Source organism: Sminthopsis crassicaudata, chromosome 2, assembly GCF_048593235.1.
Source record: "Sminthopsis crassicaudata isolate SCR6 chromosome 2, ASM4859323v1, whole genome shotgun sequence".
NCBI lineage: Eukaryota > Metazoa > Chordata > Mammalia > Dasyuromorphia > Dasyuridae > Sminthopsis > Sminthopsis crassicaudata.
The window spans coordinates 624,803,185-624,829,521 of NC_133618.1; the positions used below are offsets into that span (position 1 = coordinate 624,803,185).

At 41.7% G+C, this 26,337-nt stretch overlaps 1 protein-coding gene and 1 long non-coding RNA gene across 6 annotated transcripts in view; one reads left to right on the forward strand and one right to left on the reverse strand.

The window, feature by feature from the left end:
- Positions 1 to 2,876: 2,876 nt before the first annotated feature.
- On the forward strand, positions 2,877 to 5,497 carry LOC141553800 (uncharacterized). Its single transcript, XR_012485646.1, has 3 exons — positions 2,877 to 3,060; positions 3,993 to 4,095; positions 4,378 to 5,497. It is a non-coding gene; the product is annotated as an uncharacterized LOC141553800 (long non-coding RNA).
- Positions 5,498 to 7,892: 2,395 nt separating this feature from the next.
- Positions 7,893 to 26,337, reverse strand: part of CHUK (component of inhibitor of nuclear factor kappa B kinase complex) — a 46,478-nt gene continuing 28,033 nt past the window's right edge. For 3 of the 5 annotated variants that reach the window (XM_074296300.1, XM_074296301.1, XM_074296298.1), the window contains exons 12-21: positions 19,892 to 20,015; positions 19,097 to 19,248; positions 17,652 to 17,713; positions 16,852 to 16,961; positions 16,040 to 16,089; positions 13,222 to 13,318; positions 12,903 to 13,050; positions 12,266 to 12,402; positions 9,532 to 9,631; positions 7,893 to 8,965 (exon numbers count right to left, since the gene is read on the reverse strand). In XM_074296300.1, coding sequence (XP_074152401.1) covers positions 8,939 to 8,965; positions 9,532 to 9,631; positions 12,266 to 12,402; positions 12,903 to 13,050; positions 13,222 to 13,318; positions 16,040 to 16,089; positions 16,852 to 16,961; positions 17,652 to 17,713; positions 19,097 to 19,248; positions 19,892 to 20,015 — 1,007 coding nt within the window. In that variant the 3' untranslated portion in view covers positions 7,893 to 8,938. Of the gene's footprint in view, positions 8,966 to 9,531; positions 9,632 to 12,265; positions 12,403 to 12,902; positions 13,097 to 13,221; positions 13,319 to 16,039; positions 16,090 to 16,851; positions 16,962 to 17,651; positions 17,714 to 19,096; positions 19,249 to 19,891; positions 20,016 to 26,337 lie in introns of all 5 variants that reach the window. The other 2 variants (XR_012487117.1, XM_074296299.1) reach the window with 2 other exon arrangements.

Here is a 26,337-nt window from a genome sequence, read left to right on the forward strand (position 1 = left end):
AGATTGTCTTTTATTCTCTCATCCAAGTCGCTGATTAAAATGTTCAATAGAGTGCAGTCAAGAACGGAACCCTGGGGCGTGCTACCAGATACTATCTTCTAGGTTTACAACATAATCACCACTCTCTGAGTCCAGACATTTAATAAATTCAGAATCCAATCAGTGAACTTACTATATTTGTTAAATTTAATTCTATTGACTATATATACTCTTTTCAATTAGTCTTCTGGCAAATGCTTTGCCAAAATACAAGTTTACTGTGTCTACAGAATGGCGTACGGTATGGGGTCAAAACTTTGCTCAGCCAAGCTCAAAATGTGTTTTATGAATGTTATAATTCCCAGGGGAGCTCAGAGGGTGTTCTAGCTGTATTACGATATTATTATATATACTATATGTTATATAATAGAGCTCAGTCCTATTGAGGAGCGTTGGAAAACACGCTAATTTTTTTTTTTTTAAATTTCCACAGCCCTTCTTAAAATGACATACCTTTCAAAGGGCACAGAATTCTCCATTAGGTGGTTCCAAGTGCACCTTCCTAATTTTGCTCAAACAACATAACAGAGATATTTAACCTGGGGTCTATGGATTTATTATTTTTCAAAATATTTTGATAATTTTATTTCAATGTAATTGATTTTCTTTATATTCTGATATATTTTATGCATTTAAAAACATTATTCTTAGAAGGGATCCAATGGTTTCACCATTGAGACTACTGTCTTTCCTTATCAAGTATAAGTGGGCCTATTAAAACTTAGAGGGTATTACAAAATATTATTTCTAAATAAAATTACAAAGACATTTCAAGGCCATAGTTTTCTCCTGTGGGATTTTTCAAGGACATGTTTCCCTGGTTATTCTCAGGGAAGCTTTTGGAGGTCTGGCCTTCCCTAGAAGGGTACAGTTGATTTCAAAGACCACAATTTCTTTAGTCTGGATTAGAGAGACTGCTAGGGACATAATCTTAACCTAGTAATATTGGGATCTCAGGGATAAAACCTTGGGGTCAGTCTCTGAGTCTCATTTGTAAAATATGAGTAATAATAATATCTATAATAGTATTTCTCTTACTGAGTTGTTGTGAGGACCCCAGGATATCATGTCATAAAGCCCTTTTACAAACCTCCCGGTGCTACCTAGGCACATGTTATGTATGGCTTGTACGGTGAGGGCCATGACTTTCCTCAATGGGGCCAGCACCTTCTGTTCTCAATGAACTGTCCCAGAGTCACAAGCTGAAGGCTACCTGAAAGACCATCAGTCATCATCCACCCTGGAATAAGAATGTTGCCCCCAACAAGCCCATCAAATTCCCTACTCTTCCAAGGGACTGGGTTTTTATTTTTTTGTCTTTGTTTTTTTAATGAAACTTTATTAACCAAACAAGCATCGATTAAGAGCCAACATGGAATGTTTTTTTGGTGTTTTTTTTTGGGGGGGGGCCAAATAAGTTCTTAGAATTTTTATTGATAGCTCTTGGTTCTGCCTCTGGGGTTAAACAATGACCAAAACCTTTGACAGTCTTTCAAATACTTGAAGATACTTCCATTCTCTTCCCAAGCCTTATTTTCTCTAAGCTAAGAAATCTTATTTTCTCCTATTGATCCTCATTCATTATGACTTCTTTAGCTGAACTCAAGAGGTTTTCCTCAGGACCACAATATTCCACCTTAGTACCCAAAGGGAGCTCCCCTCTTCAGAGGTTCTGAAATTAGACTCAGAAGGCATTCTAAGGGCACAGAGCAGGCTAGGTACTATGGGACTAGCGTTCCTGAGTGATGAGGAAGGGGTAAGACAGATTTCAGGGTCCCAGCCTCTCCCACTGAGTTCTAGTCTTCTCCAGTTGGGCTCACAGGTCACGTCAAGGGCACAGCCTCTCTCAGTTGGTCTAGGAAGGTCAGTGGAGACAATGAGCACCCCAATAAAATGAGGGTGTGAAGACATGAGTTAAAGGTGCACTAAGGACCCAATGAGGATGCAAGAATTCATTCACGGAGGTGACAGGCCAAAGAGGGAGGTACTTTGAATAAGCACTGAGGACAGAGACAGCTATGCTCCAAATAACAGTATTTTTTGGAAGGAACTCCACTACCAGATTCATTTCTGACTCTCTCTCGACTTTATCACCATGCCTCAGCTGCCTTCTTACCATAGAAGATACTTCAACTTATTCTGTGTCTGTCTCTCTCTCTCTGTCTTTTCCCCACCCTCACCCTTTCTCCCTCCCCCCTCCCTCTCTTTTCCCTTCTCCCTCCTCCTCCCCTTTTCTCCCCCACTTCCCCCTCTCCTCTCTTTCCCCTCTCTCTTTCTCTCTCTCTCTCTGTGTCTCTCTCTCTGTCTGTCTCTCTGTCTCTGTCTCTCTGTCTTTGTCTCTCTCTCCTGTCTCTGTCTCTCCCTCTTCCCCCCCTTTCTTCCTTCCTCCCTCTTTATTCTCTCCTCCTCTTCCTCCTCATGTGTCTGTTTCTCTGAATCTGACTCTGAATGTTTTTCTCTCGGTCTGTCTCTCCATCACTGCCTCTGTCTCCATCTGTTTCTCTGTCTTTTTGTCATATGACCCTGTGTGCCTCAGTTTCTTTATCTGTACAATGAGCTGTCATGGAAATGGCAAACCACTCCAATACCCTTGCCAAGGAAACACAAAAAAAGGCATTCCCTAAGAGTCTGAAACGACTAAATAGTTATAAATTTACATACTTATACATGAGCATATCTACTTATGCAATTCCCTTTTCCTCCCTTTAAAATTCAAAATCCTTCTGATTAGATTTGTGAGACTCTAGCCAATTTATTAAGTGTACTCTGTCCAATGCAGGCCTGTCTCTGAAATTTTAAGCCTCGGTCCAGAAAACAAATCCCACCCACAGAAATCACAGTTTAACTTCTCAAATCTCATTTTCTCTTCTGAATCCCTTGTTTCCTCTGCACTGCAGGGATGAAGAGAGCATCTTAAGGTCTCCAGCTTCCTAAGACTGCAGAAGCAGCATATATGCTACCTGCCCAAGATCTTCCTCGAATCCCTGTCTAGCCCTGTTTTTGTCCTCAAGGCTTCTCGGGGTACCCGACTTTATTTATCAATGTCCTCGCTGTTACGTTTCCATGGTCTTCACTGGTTCCTGAGACTTACCAACTTAGTCTTCACCCTGTACCCTCAGCAACCTGACTTTATCTTCACTGCCTGCTCCAAGTTCTCCACGTTGGCTTTTCTCAATGTTTTCTTACCCAGTGTCCACTGCCTTCTATTCATACCCCCCTATGTCTTTACCAGACCTCCTTGTCTTCCCCCAATCCTCAATTACGCTTATCTTCAACATATAATGGTAAACTCAAGGTACCTGCCTATATGTGTGTGTATATGTGTATACATACACACATATGTGTATATGTCTGTGTGTATACATACATCCGTGTACATGTATATACATGCATTGTGTGTATGTAATTGGCATGTCTGTATAAACCTATGTGTGTGCATGCATGCATGCATGAGTATGTATATGCAAGTGTGTGCAGCTTACTGACCTGCCTTCCCTTTGCCTTCAGTGTGTTTCTCGTTTTCCAAGTATCCCCCTCTATTTGTTTTCAGGGTACCTATGGTCTCAGTGGGGCTATAAGTGTCTATGTTTTTTAAGAGAAAGGATGCCTTATTATCCATGCTCTTCTGTGGGCAATTATCTCTCCCTATCTTCAGTGTGCCCGTCTATAGCCACAAAATGCCCTATATTCAATTAAATACTTTATACAAAGCATCCATCTGGGTTGGGGGGCCCAAAGTTCCTGGGCTCAGGGAGACCCCAGGGCATGCTCTCCCACAAGCACACACAAAGTGCATTACAGGAAGCAGACCACAGTAATAGCTGGTGGTGAGGGGCAGGAGGGACACGAGCTAAGGCAGGAGGAGGGAAGTTAGGGCCTTCTGGGTGTGAGGGAGAGCCAGGGTAAAAACATGGAGAGGAAAGGAATGTTTTCTCCTCCTCCTCCCCCCCCAGGTCACTTTGGCTGGAGCCCAGTAACCAAGGGTGAATTTTGTAAAACAAGTCTGGAAAGTCAGATTGGACCCAGATTATGAGAGCCTGAACTGCCTTCCTGGAGGTAATGGGAACTGCTGAAGCTCAGGGCCCTGGGGGGCAGTGGGTGCAAGTCTGGGAGTCAGGAAGGTCAATTCTGCCCTGGTGTGGAGGGTGGGCTAGAGAGGGGGAGCAGGTCAGGAAGTAGTGAAAGCCTAAACCAGGAGTGGCTCTGCGGGCAGAAAAAGGGATGGGCTGCTTCTGTAGGAGTCAAGCAGACTCCAAGGCTGGTGGACAGGGACAGGGACGGGTTTAGAGCGGGGGGCTCCTAATGTGGTGCTATGAACTTTTTCTTTTACTGTCTCAGTAACTGGGGAGAGCTGCTTCAGTGAGATCCCTGGTCCTAGAGTCAGGACCCAAGTTCAAATCCAGCCTCATGAACTTGAAGCTTGTGTGATCCTGGGCAAGTGGCTCAGCCCCTGTGGCTCCTCTACCCATCCCCCAAATTCTGATAACTGTACCTTACTACAATTTGGTTCCTTTTGTAATCCTTTATTTTACACATTTAAAAACATTATTCTGATAAGTGATTCTATAAGCTCCTCCAGAACGCCGAAGGAACACGACCCAGACCCAAAGAACTTAAGATCCTTTAGGGGATATTGATCAGAGAATTGCAAATGAAGACAACTCTGAGATACCACTACACACCTGTCAGATAGGCTGAGATGACAGGACCAGATAATGATGAATGTGAATGTTGGAGGGGAGGTGGGAAAACTGGGACACTGATGCATTGTGGGTGATTTTGTAAACTGAACCATTCTGGAGAGCAATCTGCAATTATGTTCAAAGGGCATAAAACTGCATTCCCTTTGATCCATCAGTGTCTCATCTGTGTCTGTATTCCAAAGAAATCATTAAAATAGGGAAAAGGACCCAAATGTGCCAAAATGTTTGTAGCAGCTCTTTTTGTAGTAACAACGAACTGGAAATTGAGGAGATAACCCTCAGCTGGGGAATGGCTGAATAAGTTATGGTATATGCATATTATGGAATATTATTGTTCTGTAAGAAATGAACAGAATGAATACAGAGGCCTGGAGAGACTGACATGAACTGACGCCGAGTGAAATGAACAGTCAGGAGGTCGTTGTATATTTCAACAAGAAGATTATGTGATGAACTGATGGACGTGGCTTTCCAACAAGGCCAGTTCCGATGACCTTGTGATGGAGAGAGCCGCGTATACCCAGAGAGGACCGTGGGGGCTGAGGGTGGATCACAACATGACCTTCTCACTCCTTTTGTTCTTGTTTACTTACGTTTTCTTTTCTCGTTTTTCCCTCTTTGATCGGATTTTTCTTGTGCAGCGCCATCATTGTGGAAAAGTGTGCATTAGAATTGCGAGTGTTTAAGGTATACTGGGTATCTAGGGGAGGAGGTGGGGGGAAGGGAGGAAACAAATTTGGAACACAAGGTTTTGCAAGGTGAATGTTGAAAATTATCCATGTTTTGAAAATAAAAAGCTTTAATAAATAAAAGCTCCCTTGGGGGAAGAGTTTATCTCCCCTGGGCTGATCCATGAATGTTCACCAGTTTCCGTTCGGTGTTCTCATCCCCCCTCAGGGTTATGTCCCAGTCTCCCAGCCGAGGCCGCCCACCACCCCCCCCTCCTCGCTGCTCCTTCGAAGGCGATGGCAGACTTGCTCTCCCTGGCCTCCCACGTGTTGTCAGCCCCTCCCTTGGTCCATGGCCGAGCTTCAGCCCGAGGGGCGCCCCTCGTGCCCACCGGTTCCATACTGCCCTCAGCGGCCCGAGGAGGGCGCCCCCTGCCTCCTCCGCGGTCGCCTTTTCCCAGCAGTCGCGGGCGCCTTCACGGTAGCGGCGGTGCTGTCCGCGCGCTCTCCTACTGCGCTCTCGGCCCGTCTGCCGCTCCTCCCCCCCCCCCCCCGTCTTTGCCCGATGGATCCCGCCTATCTCGGGGTGCACGTCCCGCCCCGTGTGGGTGTACCTCCGTGGGCCCCTGGCCTCGGCCTTCACCCCCACCTCCATTTTCCGGGCTCCCTCCCGCTCCCCGCCCGCCCTCACTGCGCCCCGCGTTCTCTCCACATCCCTGCCTCCCTCCGGCTGCCCCGCGCCCACGCCGCCGTGCGCCAGGAGGGGGCAGCATCAGCTGTGTGCTCCGGCTCTTCAGCTCCCTCACCGTGAGTTCTGAAGGCTCGCATTGCCCGCCCCCCCGGGGTGACCCATCTCCCCCGATCCCAGTTTCCCCGGGGCCTTGGGGTACAGTTCCGCATTCTCTGCTCTGAGCCGCCTTCGGGGCTCCTTCGTCCTCCTCTCAAGGCTGCCCACACCGTCACGACCGCGGAGCGCCACCGCCGGCCGCCGGGTCCTGGCCCGTCCTCCACGCCCCTCCAGCGCGCGCACCCGCCCCGCCCACGCGCTCCCCGGCTCCCCTTTTTCTCCTGCACCCTCAATGGCTGTGGCGGGGCCGCTTTCCAGGCCCAAGGGAATCTTCGCTTTGGGAGAACTCTTCGCTGCTCATCGGCCCCTCGGCTCCTTGCTCCCCGACTGTACCTCTTTACCTTTCCCCCACGAGCCCCAGGAAGCCGCCTCCTGCCATCATTACCCATTCTCTCCCCCGCGATAATTCCCTAAGGCTCCCCGCTCTCCCCTTTCTGGGCCCCCTTCCAAACACGGGCTGTGCATCATTCCTGGCCCTTGAAGGGCATAGAGCACAAGCCGACCCATCAGGAGGCGTCAGAGTCCACACTGGCCACCAGGAGGCGTCAGAGACACAGGGGAGTCCACACTGGCCACCAGGAGGCGTCAGAGACACCGGGGAGATCACACTGGCCACCAGGTGGCGTCAGAGGCACCGGGGAATCCACGCGGGCCACCAGGAGGCGTCAGAGACACAGGGGAGTCCACACTGGCCACCAAGAGGCCTCAGAGATACCGGGGAGTCCACACTGGCCATCAGGAGACACCGGGGAGTCCACATGGGCCACCAGGAGGCCTCAGAGACACAGGGGAGTCCATACTGGCCACCAGGAGGGGTCAGAGACACCAGGGAGTCTACACTGGCCACCAGGAGGGGTCAGAGACACGGGGGAGTCCACACTGGCCACCAGAAGGCCTCAGAGACACAGGGGAGTCCACACTGGCCACCAGGAAGGGTCAAAGATACCAGGGAGTCCACACTGGCCACCAGGAGGAGTCAGACACACAGGGCAGTCCATACTGGCCACCAGGAGGAGTCAGAGACATCAGGGAGTCCACACTGGCCACCAGGAGGGGTCAGAGACACAAAGAAGTCCACATTGGCCACCAGGGGGCATCAGAGATACCACACTGGCCACCAGGAGGTATCAGAGACACAGGGGAGTCCACACTGGCCACCAGGAGGGGTCAGAGATACCAGGGAGTCCACAATGGTCACCAGGAGTCAGACACACAGGGCAGTCCATACTGGCCACCAGGAGGGGTCAGAGACACAGGGGAGTCCACACTGGCCACCAGGAGGGGTCAGAAACACTACACTGGCCACCAGGTGGCATCAGAGACATTGGGGAGTCCACACTGGCCACCAGAGGGGGTCAGAGACACCGCGGAGTCCACACTGGCCACAGAAGGGGTCAGAGACACCGGGGAGTCCACACTGGCCACCAGGAAGGGTCAGAAACACCAGAGAGTCTACACTGGTCACCAGGATGGGTCACTCCATTGGCTCACCAATGGCTGACAGAATCACCCCTCCACTTCTAGGGGATCAGTCACCAAAGAGATCTCACCTTCTCTAGCAGAACTTAGTTTGCTGACCTTGGCAAGCAAAATTTCAAAGGGCAATTGCTTATACCAACACAAGAACTTGACTACTGAGACTAAAAATCATTTAATTCACAAAACATCATTTAGTTCACACGTAATAAAAAACATCTGTCTTCTTTGTACAACCATACTCTCTAGATTTCTGAAATACTGTATGGAATTTATACAATAAAACCTATTAAGACTCTTGAAAACATTGCTGCTTACCCAATGACATTTGTAGGAACTGAAAAAACACATCTCCAAATTCCACATAAATTACAGCAGAATATGACATCATTAATGTACATTTTAAACACATATACATGTCAGTGTACACAATACATTTACACCACCAGTCCCACTCTTTGGAAAGGTTGCCAACTCTCCCGGGTACCAAAGGTATTGGTAAAGGAATGGGAATAAACCTATGCCCAGCTCACTCTGAAAGAACTTGTGTGCTTCAACATGTGTTTATTCTCACTCCTGTGGCAGTGTCTTTGGTGCCGGCGCACATGTGAACAAAATCTGTATTTCTCGGCCAAAATAAATTGTCTAAATTTCCTGGAAAATATTCTGAAGTCAGGAAAAATTAATACAGTCAAAGGACAATGTGAAAAAGAATTGGGGCTTCACCTCCATAGACTGCATTTGCTCCAGTCAAATCTCTCATCAGCTGCCGCTGAATCACCTATAATTGGCACCCAAAGCCCCAAAAGATCCTATTCTCAAAGGAAAGCCAGTTTATGAAGGTTATTGGAAAATTCTTATTCCCAATCCCCCTTCTGCCTTTTTCCACTTCCAGAAGGCTGCCCTTGACCTGTATCTTTCTGTAGTAAAAATGCCTAAAAGAGAGGACAGTTGGCTAAGGAAGGAAAAAAAAGAGAGTGAGCTTTAAAGCATTAAAAGGATGGTTCACAGTGCTCCCAAGTATCTACTTGGTAAATGGTATTATGCATTTTTGTTTTTTAAAGCCAATGACCTTCAGATAATTTAACACAGGTTAAAATGAGTGGAAACCAAATCCCCATAGACATAACCCTAGAGCAGATTCTGGTCTGTAGGATACATGAGAACAATATCTTCATGGGTTTTAGGAAAGTCAGAGGTCATCATTACTTCAGCCAACTCCAATCAAGACTCTAAAGCCAGACATAAAAAAGAAAGAAAAGACAAATGAAGTCAGAAACGTCTATTTTTTTGTTGTAGTGCTACAACAATTCAAAAGAATTTGCCAATGATCTCCTGCATTTTGCAAATGAAAAAATGAAATGCCAACAAGTATTTAGGGGGGAAGTTAACTGAAGGCTCAAGTGTAGCAAAATTGGGGCAATTAGGGTTACTTCAGGCTTTCTAAATTTTATCATCACAGTATTTTTCACACTAACCTAATATCAGAATATGTAAAGCAACAACTGCTTTTCAAGCATCCCTCCCAAACACAAATGTTAACTGCTGTGTTAGGGGATATAATCTACCCAGCAGAAAGGCCAAAAGGAACAAAGAAAAACCAGAGAGAAGCAAGTAAACGATCACCCAAGTATTCCAATCAAAAATAGTCATGAAAGAATGCTCAAGAATCCCACATACCAGACTACAGAGAGCTAAGTAATTAGCTACAGAAGTCTCCTACCTCTCTCTCTCTCTCTCCAATACACTGACTGCTCTAGCCCAGGTAGGGCAAAGAAGAGAAAGCATGAAGACTTACCATCAGACTCTTACCCTGTTCCTCTGTTGCTTCACGAATAACAGTACTCAAACAGCCAAGATAATTCAGATTTTCCTCTACTATTTGTGTAAAAGTTTCTCTGTAGAATGAAATAGACAATAATTTAAACTTTGACTTGGGAACATGATGTTTTCTTCTATTTTACCTGTCTGATATCAAATTGCAGATCAGATGTGTGCTAACCAAGTGTCTTTTTGTTTTGTCCTTTACAAGGACACTGGCAAATCAGTAAAAAGACATACAGTCATCCCTCAATATTCACAGGGGTCAGAAGGGCAGGGCCCCTGCAAGTATGAAAAACTGCAAATAACTGTAGACCCCACCCCAAACCTCTATTTTTGATAATTCTAATATTTTACACACAAAACAAGACATACACCCATTAAAAAGTTGCAATTTCTATATGAGAGATTAGTATCTCACACACCATATAGTCTTTGCAGCCACAGGTGTAGTTGCAATTTTCTTCTACAAAAATCACAACATACAATGATCACTGAGAAAATTTCATGCTCGAGTCTGAATGGTAGACAGAGATGTTCCCAAAGAGAATGTTTACACTGTAGTTCTTTAACACAATGAAATATTTAACAAAATTTAACTGCTTGGAATAAATTCACATGTGTGTGCTTAATGGTAGTAAATGACAAAAACATATTAATAACATGCAGCATTTATGACATTTTTTTCTAGTTTTCTTTACATACAAGTATTTTCTGTGATATTCTGCAGTACACTGCAAATCTCCAAAAATTCCCATTTAATTATAGACAATGAAGCCATGAAAAACCCAAACTGTGACCTTCTCTTGCTTGACATGTTGAAGACTTGAATTTGATTTGAAGGAAAAAAAATGATTAAACTAATATATGAAATAAAAACATGGGAAATGCCAGCCAATTGAATGCAACAATGAAATAATTTTTAGTCTGCAAAAGTACCAGTTACCTTCAATAAATCTGAGGAATGAAATGCCCTAACTACATCTCTCCATACAATGAGCCACGGGTCCCTGTGCTATTTACACTGTCATTCTCTTCTACTTAAAGATCACAGACCAAAATAGGATTGGGAGGGATCTTAAGAGACCATCTAGTCCCACCTTCTAGATTTATAGATGAGAAAAATGAGGCTAAGAGATTAGGCGTCTTGTCCAGGGTCATACAGCCTTTAAGTATCTAAGGTAGAATTTGAACCTAGAGCTCCCTGACTCCAGCTCATCCCACTTCCCATTCCTCCCTGACCACATGCACCTCAAAAGTGCTTCACTTGGCATGAATCCTGCTAATCAGGCCTCAGAGAGAACACAACAGAGAACTTCCTTCATAAAGCCTTCCCAGATAAACCCCACCTGCTCTGGTCAATTCACAGTTTATTTTTTATACAGATAATCAAATGACAAGTTAATTAATTTGGATTCTGTCTACACTTGCAACTCCAATTCTAACTGTCTGCTTGCACTAAAATGTCTCATTCCCAACTATATGGAGAACTGTAGTGCATCCCATCACTTGTGGCCAATCATTACCAAGCAGACTGACCACAAAAATGACCTTAATTTGCCACCTGTCTTTGTCCAATGGCTCAAGAAGCCATTTAAGGAAGGCCCTGCATGGATCCTGAGCCTCAATCCTTGTCATGCTCCAAACACCCGAAGAAGTGCTGACTAGGAGTGACCCTGGGAGGCAGCGGCAGGGGCCAGACAGAATCTCACCCAGGAAGTGATCGATCCTCTGAAAGGGACCCCACTGTGAAGCATGAAGCGCCAGCTTGGACATGTAGGTCAAGGAGGATATTATGAAGGATAAGCAAGACTGCTCAGTGGTCTGCTTATATAGTTCTACTTGGAAGAATAAATGAAATTAGGCCTATTCTTCAGTATTTCAAAAGCTCCAGCAGTGGAAATAAGTTGCCCCACTATGCAGACTTCACCCTTTCATGCCCTACTAGTTACTGTGGTCAAAAGAATAAAATCAGGACTTTCTTGTAAAGGACTTTCTCCACCTCAGTTAGAGCCATAATTCATCACCAGGACTGAGAAAGCGAAGATTTCCTCTGATAATATAGTCTTGGGAGCTTTTTATATAGTAGTGTGTATTTCAAGTGCTAAATATGAAGAACCACAGAATCTGAGCTGGAAGAATCCCCACAGATCAGCTAGTTCATCTCCTTGTTTCATGAACCTAAAAAGCACCTTTAATGAAGGCAGAAGAGGCTATTCAGCCTTTAAGCACCATAAGTTTCTTGTTCAACTTGTCTAGATAGACATTTTCCTATACCAGCTCTGATCAATTATTCTACTGTACTACAGAATTAACAGTGGGATTTGATGCTGAATATTTACTGAATCCAGAATGAACTGCAGAAATTGCTTTCTTTAAAAAAAAATTTTTTTATCAGTTTTCTTTCTTATAATATGACTCTCATAAGAGTAAGATGCAACTCTCTGGTTATATGTGATGTGGCTCCACCCTTTTCCCTGATTAACTATGGGTTGGGCCTCTGATTGGTACCATTGAGTTTTCTAAAAATTTGCATTCTGGAACTGGCTGGGGTAGGGGAGGGGGTAGGGGGGAGCAAGAGAGGAAGAAATTCAAAAAGAAATGAGGACACAATAAATTAAAAGAGAGAAGAATTCTTGATTTCATATGAAGAGCAAATATAAAATATATTTGTATTTTTCATTCTACAATTATGTAAAAAGGAAACCTACCCATCCTGAGCATTTAGTACACATGCCAGAGAACGGGGTACAGGAGCTGTCAAAGTTGAAGGTAGACCTGCAGGAGTTGGAGTAGTGACTGCACCTTCTAGACTGGTTCCAACAAGGGATCGAGCAGAACTCTGAGTCTGAAAAGATGAGGAAGAAATGGCAAATATCATTACCTACTCCTAATTTTGCTACTTTAACTTCTAAAACTTATCATGTGGATAACATCTGAGAGTCTCTAGGTCTTTAAGTGTCTTTGGCCCACTGATTCACTGAGTCTAAAGCCAACATCCTCCCCCAGTACTCCGAGGGCCCTTTGGATTTTCCTGCTGGGCAGAGCAGACACCTACACAAAGAGCATCTACTGGGACAAATATGGCAGCACAAAAGGAGCAGGTTAAACATCTTTGTGGGACCTTCAGCGCTCTCTCAAGTTTCACATACTACAATGGACTTCGGGATAAGCAGCAGGACAGCGGAGGAAAGATGATGAGAGGGGAGGACTTTCAAAGATTGTGAGCCAAGAATCAAAGAGCAGTTTTAAAGCCTATTAGGAAACACACTTAAAAAAAAGGCCTAGCTCATCCCACCCTTACTCACCCTTCAACAGGGACATCTGTCACTACAAAGCATGACTTACACAAGCAATTTTTAATAGATGCCAAATTTCCCTCTGCCTCTTTCCCTGCATCAACATGACCGTGTTGTCAGCTTCTTTGATGTTATTGAGGGCCACTTCAATCTTGGGGAGCAGGTCGATAATCTTCTGCTTACAGCCCAACAACTTGCTGGAGAGAAGAGCCAGGGTCAATGTCAGAAGGAAGGCCCATTCCCCTGAAGAACATGAACAGATACAAGCACAGCACCATGCTGCTCTCTGCTGAGCATATGTGCCATTTTGGAAGGGACTGGCTTGGAACTCCTTGGGTTTAAAATAGGGAGATAAAGAGAATTTCTACCTAAGGTGACCAAACAACTCTTTGAGAACACGATCCTGGTTCTGCACGGTCAGCACAATGATCTTCACCATTTCAGAGCTATCACTGTAGGAATGATCTGTAACAAATCACAAAGAGCAGGACCAATTACTCTTCAGCAATAGCCTTGAGAAAGAATTTTTCCTCAAACTTTGAAAGCACTACCATTTAAATTCAAAATCTGATTTGGTAAATGAATGACTATTAGAATAGGCCAAATAATAAATGCAACAGTAATTCAAATTAATATTGCACTTCAAGGTTTACAAAATGTTTTCTTCACATCAATCTGGAAGATCTGGATAATAAATTTAAAAGAAGTGGAAACTGGACAGGAGAGAAGTTTGGTGACCTACTTGTGGTAAACTGGTGTCAGGTTTGGGACTAAAATGCACATTTCTCAATTCCCAAGGTAAAGGTCCTTTTCACTGCATCATGCTGCTTCAATAGACATTATTGTTATTTAGTCATTTTTCAGTCGTGTCCAATTCTTTGTGACCCCATTCGGGGTTTTCTTAACAGACACTGCACTGGTTTGCCATTTCATTCTCCAGATCATTTTTCATAGATGAGGAAACCAAAGCAAACAGGGTGAAATAACTTGCCCAGGGTCACACAAGTACTAAGTATCAGAGGCCAAATTTGAACTCAGAGTCTTCCTGACTCCAGCCCAGCACGCTTATCCACAAAGCCACCTAGATGTGCCTTCAGGAGAAATTAATTAATCTATATCTAAATCTGGAAATCTGCCACACCTGGGTAGCCCAGATAAATGGATCCAAGGTTCAGGGGCTCTGATCCTGTGAGTCTGCATTTCCATACTTGGACGTGACAGAGAAATTCAATTAAATACAGCAATGTTACTGAAATGCTTATCATGTACAAGGCATAATTGCAAAGACAAAAATCCTAACAGTTCTTGTCTTTAAGGAGCTTACATTCAACTTAGTATAGAAGAACACAAAAGATATATGTAGCTAAGCATATGTGGCAGCTCTGCTTCTCGAGCATGGGGGCTGTTTCATTCTCTTTCAGTGTATACCAGTGACTGTGACATGGTAAGTTCTTTAAAAATGTTTGTGAAGGCAGAGTGCATTAAAAGCACTTGAGGAAGGAACAAACACTGCTGGCTCAGGAGCTTGGGAAAGGGGAAATATGCCAATTTAGCAGGACAGCCGATGCTCCAAAGGCAGCGGCCCTAGCTTTAGTTTGGCTGCTCAGAATGCCATCTGTACATTCCATGATTTTCTAAGTTGGAAAAATCTCACCCAATGTGGTAAACTCATCAAGGGCACAAGATATGCCTTAAGTTTTAAGGGATCCACACAGCTCTGCTATACTGCTATCAAAGAGCAAGTATTTTTCAAATCCCATTTCACTTCAAACATCCCAATCACTTCATGTCTCAAACTCTTTCTGTTATAGTCATCAGTTCTGAAAATTCCATAAACCAAGGCTTCTTGATTATATGTTTTACATAAATAAATATGTTCATAAATGTTTTCTAGAAACAGATTACATTTTGGACTACCTGTGGGAATGGGAGAAAAGTGATTGAACAGTGGATGAAATGAGAGAAACAGCAGATAAATGATGCCTGTAAATGAAAAAGTGGCAGCAAGAAAATGTGAAACAGAATTATACCAAGTCATGAGTCATATCAACTTCATCTCAAAAATCTGACCTATTAACTAATCAAACCGGTAGGAAGAGCTTCAGCAGACTGACTGGCCTGGTCTGCTAGGAGCCTCACAGTGAGAGTTGATTTGTCCTGGGCCAGAAGGAGAGCAGGGGGACAAAGAGGAGGCCCAGAAGGACCAGCATGGAATGTGGTTCCATGGCCAGAGTTTTCTATATAAACTGTACAAAACTGGAACTGCACAGATCATCTATGTCACACAGAAACAGCTTACTGAACTTAAAACAAGTGGGCCTAAGTAGGGCAAGGTTCTGCCAACTTGTCACTAAGAAGGGGTACAGAGCAAGAGAAAAACCCCAAACGCGGGGACAGGGGCAGCTGAAGAACCATCAAAACCAGACAGTGTAAGAGGCTGGCGCACCATCACCTCCCAAGCCCCTCTATACGCCCACGCCACAAAGCAGCGTCATTAACCAAACATTCAGAGGCCCAGAGGAAGGAAGCAGGGCAGTGAGTACATGGGATCCTCTTTCCTTCTGGTTTCCATTTACTGCTGTTCTCTCTGTTAACTACCTACAGGCCATTGGCTCTTAGTAGTTTCAGTTGATGAGAATGTGATTCTCAGTACCACACTAATCACTATAAAACCTTCTATAACCAAAATCAGTTTAGAGTCAGATGTGTAGCGATTTGCCCTTTCCCATTGTAATGTTATGTGCTATCTAGTTTGTAGCAAACGTTGTCTGGTTGGCCAAACAAGCAGCGAACAGCAGATGTAGTCACACGTGAGCAGCTTTCAATGTCCTGCCCTGTCCCATCTGAATGTGTATCTCCACTCTCTAGAGACATAAAGTTTCTGCCAATGTCCCTAAACAGACAATAGATTTTAGTGCTTTCTAAAAATTCTTGCTCCCATCTTCCTTCTAAGACCTCATCACTTCATGTTTCCTGTTCGTCTTCCGTCCCTAACTTAGCTCGAGTTCCCCAAGATAGGAAACTTGTGACAAGTCCTCTGCATTGTAAACCTTACGTAACCCCAGCCATCACTAAAAAGATGCGTACGGCAGCCCCAGATTTCAACTCAACCCTCCCAGGACAGCCAGTGAAATTGGCCACTAGCCTTGAAAAGTTTTTTCCTGTGCTAGGATTCTAGGGTCCTACCTGGAGACCTAGGCTTCAATTGCTTGTAGAGATCAATGGCTTTCTGTTCCCTACAAAAGAAAAATCAAGTTGTTTTACAGCCATGCTATGATAAATGTCATTAAATAATTCTAATAATCCACAAATGAAGGCAATATTTACTAGTTTTAGTCACATTCCACATTTTTAAGAAGGCATAGAACTCTACTTGCCAATTACAGAGCATTTTTTAGTGTTTATTTCAGAAAACATAGAACTAAAAAAGCCAAAGTACAGTACTGTATTTTATTCCAAAATGCTGATTTACAACTCCACTGCATTTCTTCATAAGGGCAAAAAAGCTAGAATTCTTAGAAGACAACTCATGAGCAAATCTGAAGTTCCCCCTAGAGCACCCCAGGCTATATAACCTAGGGTAAGGGGCATGGAAATTGAAACTCACACTTAAAGAAATTCACCTACATCCACCTCACAATAACCTTTTGAAGTAGAATGTTTAAAATATGGAAATCTCCATTTCAAAGATGAGAAAATGGGGGCAGAAAGTAAGTCACATTGTCAGGAAGTGTTGGACAAATGTTCTGACTCAGAAGAGTCCAACATTCTTTTCATTTATGAAGTAAAAAACCTACTACAGATCATGGGGGGAAATTTTTGGAAATATTGGAAATAGCTAAAAATCCACACATCTAACAGAAGCAACTTCTCAACAATACTGTCACTTATCAAATGAAAGTCAAATAATCAGAAAAGAATCTAAGTACCTGATAATGTCAGCCACCCCCAGCTCATGGTCCCAGCCCATATAGACCCAGAGGAGAAGGATTTCTTACAGCGACTCCATGACATCTTCTTGACGCCTCGCAGAAGGGCTCCTCTGCAACTCCACAATTTCAGTATGCAGGGACATGATCTGCTCATCCAAGTATCCAATATCACCAGCCTAATTCAGACAAATGGGGATATCACTTACCCATCTCAGTTGTGCCCACAAAGCACAGTAGGGTTCACAAAGGACAACAGGTCTAAAGAGAGACAGAGGGCTTGCTGCTTTAAAGTTAGAGATGAGAAATGTTTGTTTATAATATAAAAAGACCTCTTTCCTGACACACAATCTAATCTTCCACATAAGAAGATGTTTAATTTCTCACTTAGTTCTTTGCCCTCCATTTGTCCATCTCAAAAATAATCTGATCTGTCACCCAGTTTCTTCTCTGGCGAGGAACAAATAGAGAACAATTTTAATACTGAAAGGAAAAGGATGTGCAGAAACGACCAGTGCAGCCTTCATTAATGGGACTCTGACATGAGAGATGGTGGCGTGAAGTGGTACTGCAAGCCCTGCCTTCATTCATCAGTGGAGGTTCAAGGCAAGACATAGGAATGGCAGGAAGAACAATGTCAAGGGTTCTAGAGAGAATGAAGAGATATGACAAAAAGCTTCAGGTTGTGGTCAGCTGAAGAAGTGACCTGTGCCCACATGAATAAGTAACTATCTAAAGCCAGTCCAGAACATCAGAGAAGATTTCTGGGCAACCACAGATGTGGATGTGTTAAGCCGATATTCTCTTACTCAGAAATAAAGCTTAATTGCTAGAGAAGAAGCAGAAATCAGCCTCAAAGAAGGGCCTACCTGTGCACATTGAATGGCCTTTTCTTCCATTTCTTTCCAGGCTTTTAGCATTTTTTCTGAGGCTGAAACAAAAATCAGGGTCATCTTAGAAATAGCCATGAACAAAAAAATAGGAGAGAGGCTTCAATGACCAATATGACCACAAATTACTTTAGGTAATTGTATTTTACTATTATCAGAATAACTCTTATCTCCTAACTGGGTGGATTCTATGTGAAAAGGGACCTTACATAGTGCAGTCCCTCACTGGAACAATGACAGTGCCATATGTTATTTACATACAGAGAAGAAATTATGGCAAGAGTGCTGGTGATCTCTAGTTTATTCAAGCTTTATTAACTCTGCAGTTTCATATTGAACTTGAAGGATAGTAAATCCTGAATAACATGCTACAAAAGATGCTGACAGCTGATTTCAGAAAGGCCTGGAGAAACTTACATGAATTAAGTCAAGTGAGTAGAACCAAGAGAACACTGTACACAACAACAACAGCATTATAGGATGATCAACTGTGATGGAACTGGCTCTTTTCAACAATGAGGTCAATCAGGCCAATTCCAATAGACTTGTGATGGAGAGAGCCTTCTGCATCGAGAGAGGACTATAGGGATCAAATATGGATCACAACAAAGTATTTTCACCTTTTTTGTCTTTTTTTCTTTCTCATTTTTCCCCTTTTTTGGTCTGACTTTTTTTGTGCAGCATGATAAATACAGAAATATGTTTAGAAGAATTGCACATGTTTAATCTATATTGGATTACTTGCTGTCCAGAGAAGGAATGAGGTGGGGAGAGAGGGAGAAAAATTTGAAAACATAAGGTTTTGCAACAGTGGATGTTGAAAACTATCTTTGCATATATTTTGAAAAATAAAAAGCTATTATAAAAAAAATTAAATTTTGATATGTGATTTTGGAAAAAAAAAAAAAAAAAAAAAAAAAAAGATGCTGGCTCTGGAAAGCCACAAATACAGCAAGGCTATAATTTCTACTTCCAGCAGTGAGATCAGAAATATAACCCAAAAGGTGTTTGTTTGGAGAGGTCAAACCACTGCAGATACATGGAGAAAGACTTTATGTCTATTAAGAGCAGAATCTGAAGTCCATAGATCACTGGTACCCTTACCAAAAATCATACAAATCAAAAAATTTGAATTCCCTATAAAAAGCATCAAATGGCAATTAGTAGACAAGAATTAAAAGATCACCATTTTTTAAATACCCTAAAGTTCAAAACTTTAATAATAAAAATAAATGCATCTTATAGTAGACAGAAACAGAACTTAATAAAGGAAGCAACTACCAGTATATGTATATAGAGTTCTCTTTTATTATATTCTCCTAATAATAAATAACAGCAATAATAACTCCACTTGGAGAAGGCTTTCAAAACAATCTCAAAGTGCTTTCCACCCTCACTCTCATTAGACAACATGAAATACTTACATATCCCATAAGTCATCTGGTCACTGTATCTATCCAGGTCAAGTTGAATGCTCTGATGAAAAAATTGCAATTTTGCTTTCAGTTGCTGAGATGCTGAAATCATAGTGTTCTTCATTTTTGTTAAGTTAGCATTATAGCGAAGAAGACTCAACCTAAATCAGGGGAAAGATACAACAACATTTTGGCAGAAGAAACAAAGGATTGATGTAAAAAATATCAACTTTACCCCCACACTTTGATATTCAGGGTAAGAGTCACACTTAGTCAGGATTCAGGTTTCCCACTCAATGTTATCTGTCAAAATAAAGACCTTGTAATATTGCCACTAAGTACTTACTCACAATGTTTTACTTGGTAGGTTTCAGAGGACAAAAACAATGCCTATTTAAATTGTGTTTTAGGGTTTACAAAATACAGTGAGCATTACATAAACATTAGAACCCCCAACTTAAAGCTGGAAAAGCTGGATGTTTGAGTTACCATCTTGGTGAAGTTACAGGACTTGTATAAGATGCTACTATTGTGTTGCAACCTGAACTCAAATCTAGGTCTTAAACACCAAAGTGCTTTTTCTACTCTTGCACCTCTCTGCTTCCATGTGGGCCTTACAACTTGGGAACCGATGCCATGGGGCTCTGGGATCAAGTCCCAGCAGCAGTGCCCAGAGCCCTCACACCTCAGTGTCTGGTGTCTCACTACCAGATGGCACACTGGTTTCTAAGGCCTGAGGTAACCCCCAAATCCTGAATCCCCTGTGCTGTGGCGTCCCTGTTTGGAACCACAAGGCCTGCTTACATTGCTGCTCTCTGCCCCTGGAAGAGCCTGCTGTAGTCTTCCTTGAGCCCAGACACATAATGCACAGCTTCAGCCCATACTCTACGCAGCTGCATGACCGGCAACTGGATTTTGCTGTCCTTTACTGTGGGGGAAAAAAGGCTTGGTATAAGCAGAAGCAGTATGACACAGAAGAAAGTAAGCAAAACTAACAACTACAATAATGACAGTGAAAAGGCCATTGAAAGGAAGCTACAATAGCCTATCTGGGTTCGAGAGAAGTTATCAGGAAATTTATCTCCCTCTCTCCCTCCCTTAGTACCAAGGCCAAAGACTACAGGGGCAAAATCCTGTCAACTCTGACAGGCAGGAACCCTGCTCTGAGGAGCACTGAAATGTGGCAGGATAGGAAAGAGAAGGGTGCTCGATTCTAAAACAAATGTGATGTAGAAATGAAGAACTATCAAATAAAACTTTGTTTAGGAAGAGTGAAATGATTTTCCAGTTCTGACTGCCAAGAATCCTCTCATGGCTTGACTTATTCCAGAATTAAATATTACCTATCATGTTCAAGGCCCTGTGGAAGATATGCAAGTAAAAGTGCCTTCTGATGGGGTGAGAGAGCCTACCCTTTACATGCTGTACTCATTCTAACAGAATGAGCAAATGTTTGAGTCTTACAGTCCTTATTACTGCCCAAAAAAAGATTTAAAATTGGGAACTATTAGGCTAAATCCACCTCTTCAAACTCCTTTAATAAGATATCACAATTTTATACAGTTTTATGCGTTTAAGTATTCTCAGGGCCTTTCTCTCAATTTTCACAATAATCCCATAAGGTAGGTAAAGCAGAGATTATTTTGCCTCTTATATAAATGAAGCAAGTGAGGTTCAGTCAAGTGACTTAGCTAAGTCAGAAGACCCAAAACAATTCTGGCTGTCACCCAATCTAATTCTCTTCCCAGTTTAATTCTCTTTCCAATGTGCTTACATTTTTGCAAATGAAGATTCCACAGCAGCCCTAAAGTAAAACCCTGCCACACATAAAATTCCATCAGGGAGTTCCTATTCCTTTTCCTCCACTAGATACATGCTTTACATTTTCTCTATGACCCATTTCCTGATAAAAATCATCTCTGAGTCATGGACAATGATCTTTACTAATTTTCCCAAAGGGATTTCTAGGAATCATAACTCTCCTCAAGGAGTCAAAGAATCTTAGCAGCAGAAAAAACCTTCCAGTTCACACTCTTTGCAGATGATATGATGGTATACTTAGAGAACCCCAGAGATTCTAATAAAAAGTTATTAGAAATAATTCACAACTTTAGCAAAGTTGCTGGATACAAAATAAATCCACATAAATCCTCAGCATTTTTATACATCACCAACAAAATGCAACAACAAGAGATAAAGAGAAATTCCATTCAAAACAAATGTCGAGAGTATAAAATATTTGGGAATCCATCTACCAAAGAAAAGTCAGGAATTATATGAGCAAAATTATAAAACACTTGCCACAAAAATAAAGTCAGATTTAAATAATTGGAAGGACATTCAATGCTCATGGATAGGCAGAGCGAATATAATAAAGATGACAATACTCCCCAAACTAATCTATTTATTTAGTGCTATACCAATCAGACTCCCAAGAAACTATTTTAATGCCCTAGAAAAAATAACAACAAAATTCATATGGAAGAATAAAAGGTCGAGAATTTCAAGGGAATTAGTGAAAAAAAAGTCAGATGAAGGTGGTCTAGCTGTACCTGATCTAAAGCTATATTATAAAGCAGCAGTCACCAAAACCATTTGGTATTGGCTAAGAAATAGACCAGTTGATCAGTGGAACAGATTAGGTACACAGGACAAAAAAGGGTACAACTATAGCAATCTAGTCTTTGACAAATCCAAAGATACCAACATTTGGGATAAAAATTCATTATTTGAAAAAAACTGTTGGGAAAACTGGAAATTAGTATGGCAGAAATTAGATATGGATCCACACTTAACACCATATACCAAGATAAGACCAAAATGGGTCCATGATTTAGGCATAAAAGATGAGATCATAAATAGATTAGAGGAACAGAGGATAGTCTACTTCAGGCCTGTGGAAAGAATTTATGACCAGAGGAGAACTAGAGACCATTATTGATCACAAAATAGAAGATTTTGATTACATCAAACTAAAAAGTTTCTGTACAAACAATACTAATGCAAACAAGATTAGAAGGGAAGTAACAAATTGGGAAAATATTTTTACAGTTAAAGGTTCTGATAAAGGTCTCATTTCCAAAATATATAGAAAACTGACCCTAATTTATAAGAAATCAAACCATTCTCCAATTGATAAATGGTCAAAGGATATGAACAGACAATTTTCAGATGATGAAACTGAAACTATATCCACTCATATGAGTGTTCCAAATCACTACTGATCAGAGAAATGCAAATTAAGACAACTCTGAGATACCACTACACACCTGTCAGATTGGCTAAGATGACAGGAACAAATAATGATGAATGTTGGAGGGGATGTGGGAAAACTGGGACACTGATGCATTGTTGGTGGAGTTGTGAAAGAATCCGGCCATTCTGGAAAGCAATTTGGAACTGCCCAAAAAGTTATCAAACTGTGCTACCCTTTGATCCATCAGTGCTACTACTGGGCTTATATCCCAAAGAAATACTAAAGAGCGGAAAGGGACCTGTATGTGCCAAAATGTTTGTAGCAGCTCTTTTCATAATACCTAGAAACTGAAAAATGAATGGATGTCCATCAATTGGAGAATGGTTGGGTAAATTATGGTATATGAATGTTATGGAATATTATTGCTCTGTAAGAAATGACCAGCAGGATGAATACAGAGAGGTTTAGAGAGACTTACATAAACTGATGCTGAGTGAAATGAGCAGAACCAGAAGATCACTATACACTTCAATAACAATACTGTATGAAGATATATTCTGATGGAAGTGGATATCTTCAACATAAAGAAGATCCAACTCACTTCCAGCTGATCAATGATGGACAGAAACAACTACACCCAGAGAAGGAACATTGGGAAGTGAATGTAAATTGTTAGCACTATCTATCCTGGTTACCCTGTCTATCTACCCAGGTTACTTATACCTTCGGAATCCAATACTTAACGTGCAACAAGAAAAATGGATTTACACACATATATTGTATCTAGGTTATACTCTAACACATGTAAAATATATGGGATTGCCTGTCATCTAGGGGAGGGAATAAAGGAAGGGAGGGGAAAATTTGGAAAAATGAATACAAGGGACAATGTTATAAAAAAAAAATTACTCATGCATATGTACTGTCAAAAAATTTTTTTATAATTATAAAATTAAAAAAAAAAAAATCCAGTCCAATCTCCCACTCTGTTACTTGACAGGTGACAGTCACTTGGTCTTTTTCAGTGACATGGAGCTTAGAGAGACAGCCTGGACTAGTGGATGAAGACTCCAAGTCCTGCCTCAAACATTAGCTGTATGTCTATCCATAAGCAAGTCACTTAACCCCATCTCAGCCTGCAAAATGGGAATAACAGTGCCTAACTGCCATAAGGATTAATTGAAACAATATTAAATACTTTCAAATCCTAAAATACAATAAAGATCATACAATACAGGTCACCTTACATGGGCCATTCCATTTTTGATTTGCTCTAAAATTCTTTCCTATACTGAGCTGAAATTGGCTTTATTTTAATTTTTATCCACTGATATCAATTTGAGGATCAAACAAGAGAAGTATGCAAATAGTTATTAAAGATAGCAATCATGACCTATTTAAGTTAATAGGCAATGTCCAGGCTATACACCCATGGTATCCCCAAACAAACATCATATGTCAAAAAAGCCTGCTAAATTAAACCTGCTTATTATCCTGACCATCCTCCTCTGAATACAGTTCGATTCATCAATCCCTTTCAAAGTACAAAACACCATCAATAAGTAAGATGTGATCACACAGTCACAGAACACAGAAGGCTAGTTCTCTCCCTTGTCATAGTCCTCTACACTTTTAACATAAAGCTCAGGAGATAAAAGGTACCCCTTTCTCTGTACAGGTAGAAAAATATGGGTGTGGACCACCATATATTACCCAGAAAATAGATGATGTTCTTGTTAGTTGTTATTTTCCTGATTCATTATAAGGTCTATCTCTCTGAGAAGGAGGAGAACATATTAGGACATTCCCCTTTTAGAAGGTAAGAAAAGACTGTTTCATTCTTTATTCTCCCAAAGCCTACCAAAGGTTCAGGCACATCACCAAAGTTTAATAAATACCTGTTGATCAATTGAGAGATGGAAGTGATGTAAACAAAGAGTAGACAGATCACATTAGCTTTGAGGACAGTAGTATCAGTTTATTCATATTGAGGTTATAGTAACTAAATCCCCAAAGTCGCCTTCATAAGAACTGATCCTCAAGCATCAACAAGTATTAATTAAGTACTCACTGAAGTAATCAAACATGAATTCCTGGGAGATGACAGATGACTATTCAACAATCATTTTATTATAAATATCAAATCAAGCGTAAAAGAGACGTTCTCTATCAATGTTCTATGGAGACTGAATGTAGAATATTCTGCACACTGCCTCTCACAAGAGCAGCCTAGGAATGCACACAGGAAAACCTAATGGGTAGATAAAGATATTCAGCTGGAAGGACAACTCATTCATCAGTCCATCAGTCTATTAGTTTTAAGGATGCTAACTCCAGAACTGAATGGGAAAGGAGATTGTATTTACCCAACTAATAATTTCAGACTGGTCCCAAACACAAAGCTCATTTTTTTTACAACTATCTTGTTAGTGTAAACTATCAATGATAGTTCTGAACCACAGAACAACAGAATCTAAGAAGAATCAAAACATAAGGTGACCAAAAGGACAATGGAAAAATGCATGTTGGGCATAAGCAAGCTGCAGCATGTAACCAATGATCATTTACACACATATAATAGAATTAAAACATATCAGCTGGGAAATGTAATCCCCCAAAAGGGGAATGGACCAGGCTGATGTCAAGAACAAGAAATAACAGACAGACAGCTTGAGCATGGTACTGGTACCAAAGGAAAATCCTTTGGGGGAATGGCAAAGGAGGGGATGGGGATGAACAAGACTCAAATGTGTTAGGAAGTCATGAATGGATAATTACCTGTACAAGAAGAATATCCATACTGATGACACTGCACAGTTCCATTGAAGCATCAAAGTATAAAAGAAATCTATTCAGTTCCAGACTGAATGAAATAGAAACTTTCAAAAGGCCTAGCAAGGTCCCATTCAATTCTCAGAAGTTCAGGTTAGTTAGCCTTCTCATATGCCACAGAGAATAGTTTCTTCACACCTGATTATCTCCAACTTGAGGTAATCAACTCATTCTTTCACTCGAAGGCTTAGTCTCAGCTAAATCTGGAGGCTTCTTAATGACAATATAAGTGCAAGTGCATGGCACTTTAGTTCTGTTCCTTAACTAAATTCTCTCACCTCCCACCTTCTAATAGTAGCACCAATCTGCATTTATATAGCACTTTAATCAGTCTGCAAGGACTCTACAAATGTTATCTCACTTTACCCAAACAACAACCTGGAAAGTAGGTGCTATTATTATCCCCATTTTACAGAAAAGAAAACTGAGGCACACTACCAGCTACATTTTTAAAACTGGACTCCAAGACCCTAGAAAACATCATCAATAGGAGACTCATCATTTTGTGAAATTGCATCAGTCTAAATATAGAAATATATATAGAAGAATTACAAAGGTTTAACATATATTGGATTGCTTGCTGTCTAGGGGAAGGGAGGAGGAGGAAGGGAGGGGACTTGGAACACAGGATTTTGCAAGGATAAATGTTGAAAACTATCTTCACAAGTATTTTGAAAATTAAAAGCTATTATTTTAAAAGTTTTTTAAATAGGAAAAAAAAAAAAGAAAGAAATTGCATCAGTTTTTGTCATTCACATCTCCTCAGCCTTCTCAGTCCCCTCTGCCCTGCAACTGGAGGGCTGAGCAAAGCACTCCTTCCCAAGCCTGTAGAAAGAGTCCTCCCAGGCCAGTCATCTCTCCATTTCCCACCAACTGCCCTCTTTAGGATTAGAATCCATCTTGCCCACATAAGAATACCTTTCCCACCCCAAGCCTTTTCAGCTTTCTTTTGTTTTCCTCCAGCAGACTGCAAGCTCCTTGAAGGGAGGGACTAAATTTCTTTTTTCTTTTTGTAACCCTAGTGTAAGTACACAGTTGTAGCTGTAAGCACACTGCCTGGAACATAGTAGGCCCTATTAAAATATTTAATGACTGACCAACAAGAAGGCTTAATGATTTGTTCAGGGTTAACAGCTAATAAGCAGCTGAGGCTGGATTCAAACACAGAATTCTTACTTCCTAATCTCACGTTCTAGATGTTGTACCACCTAGCTGCCTGAGA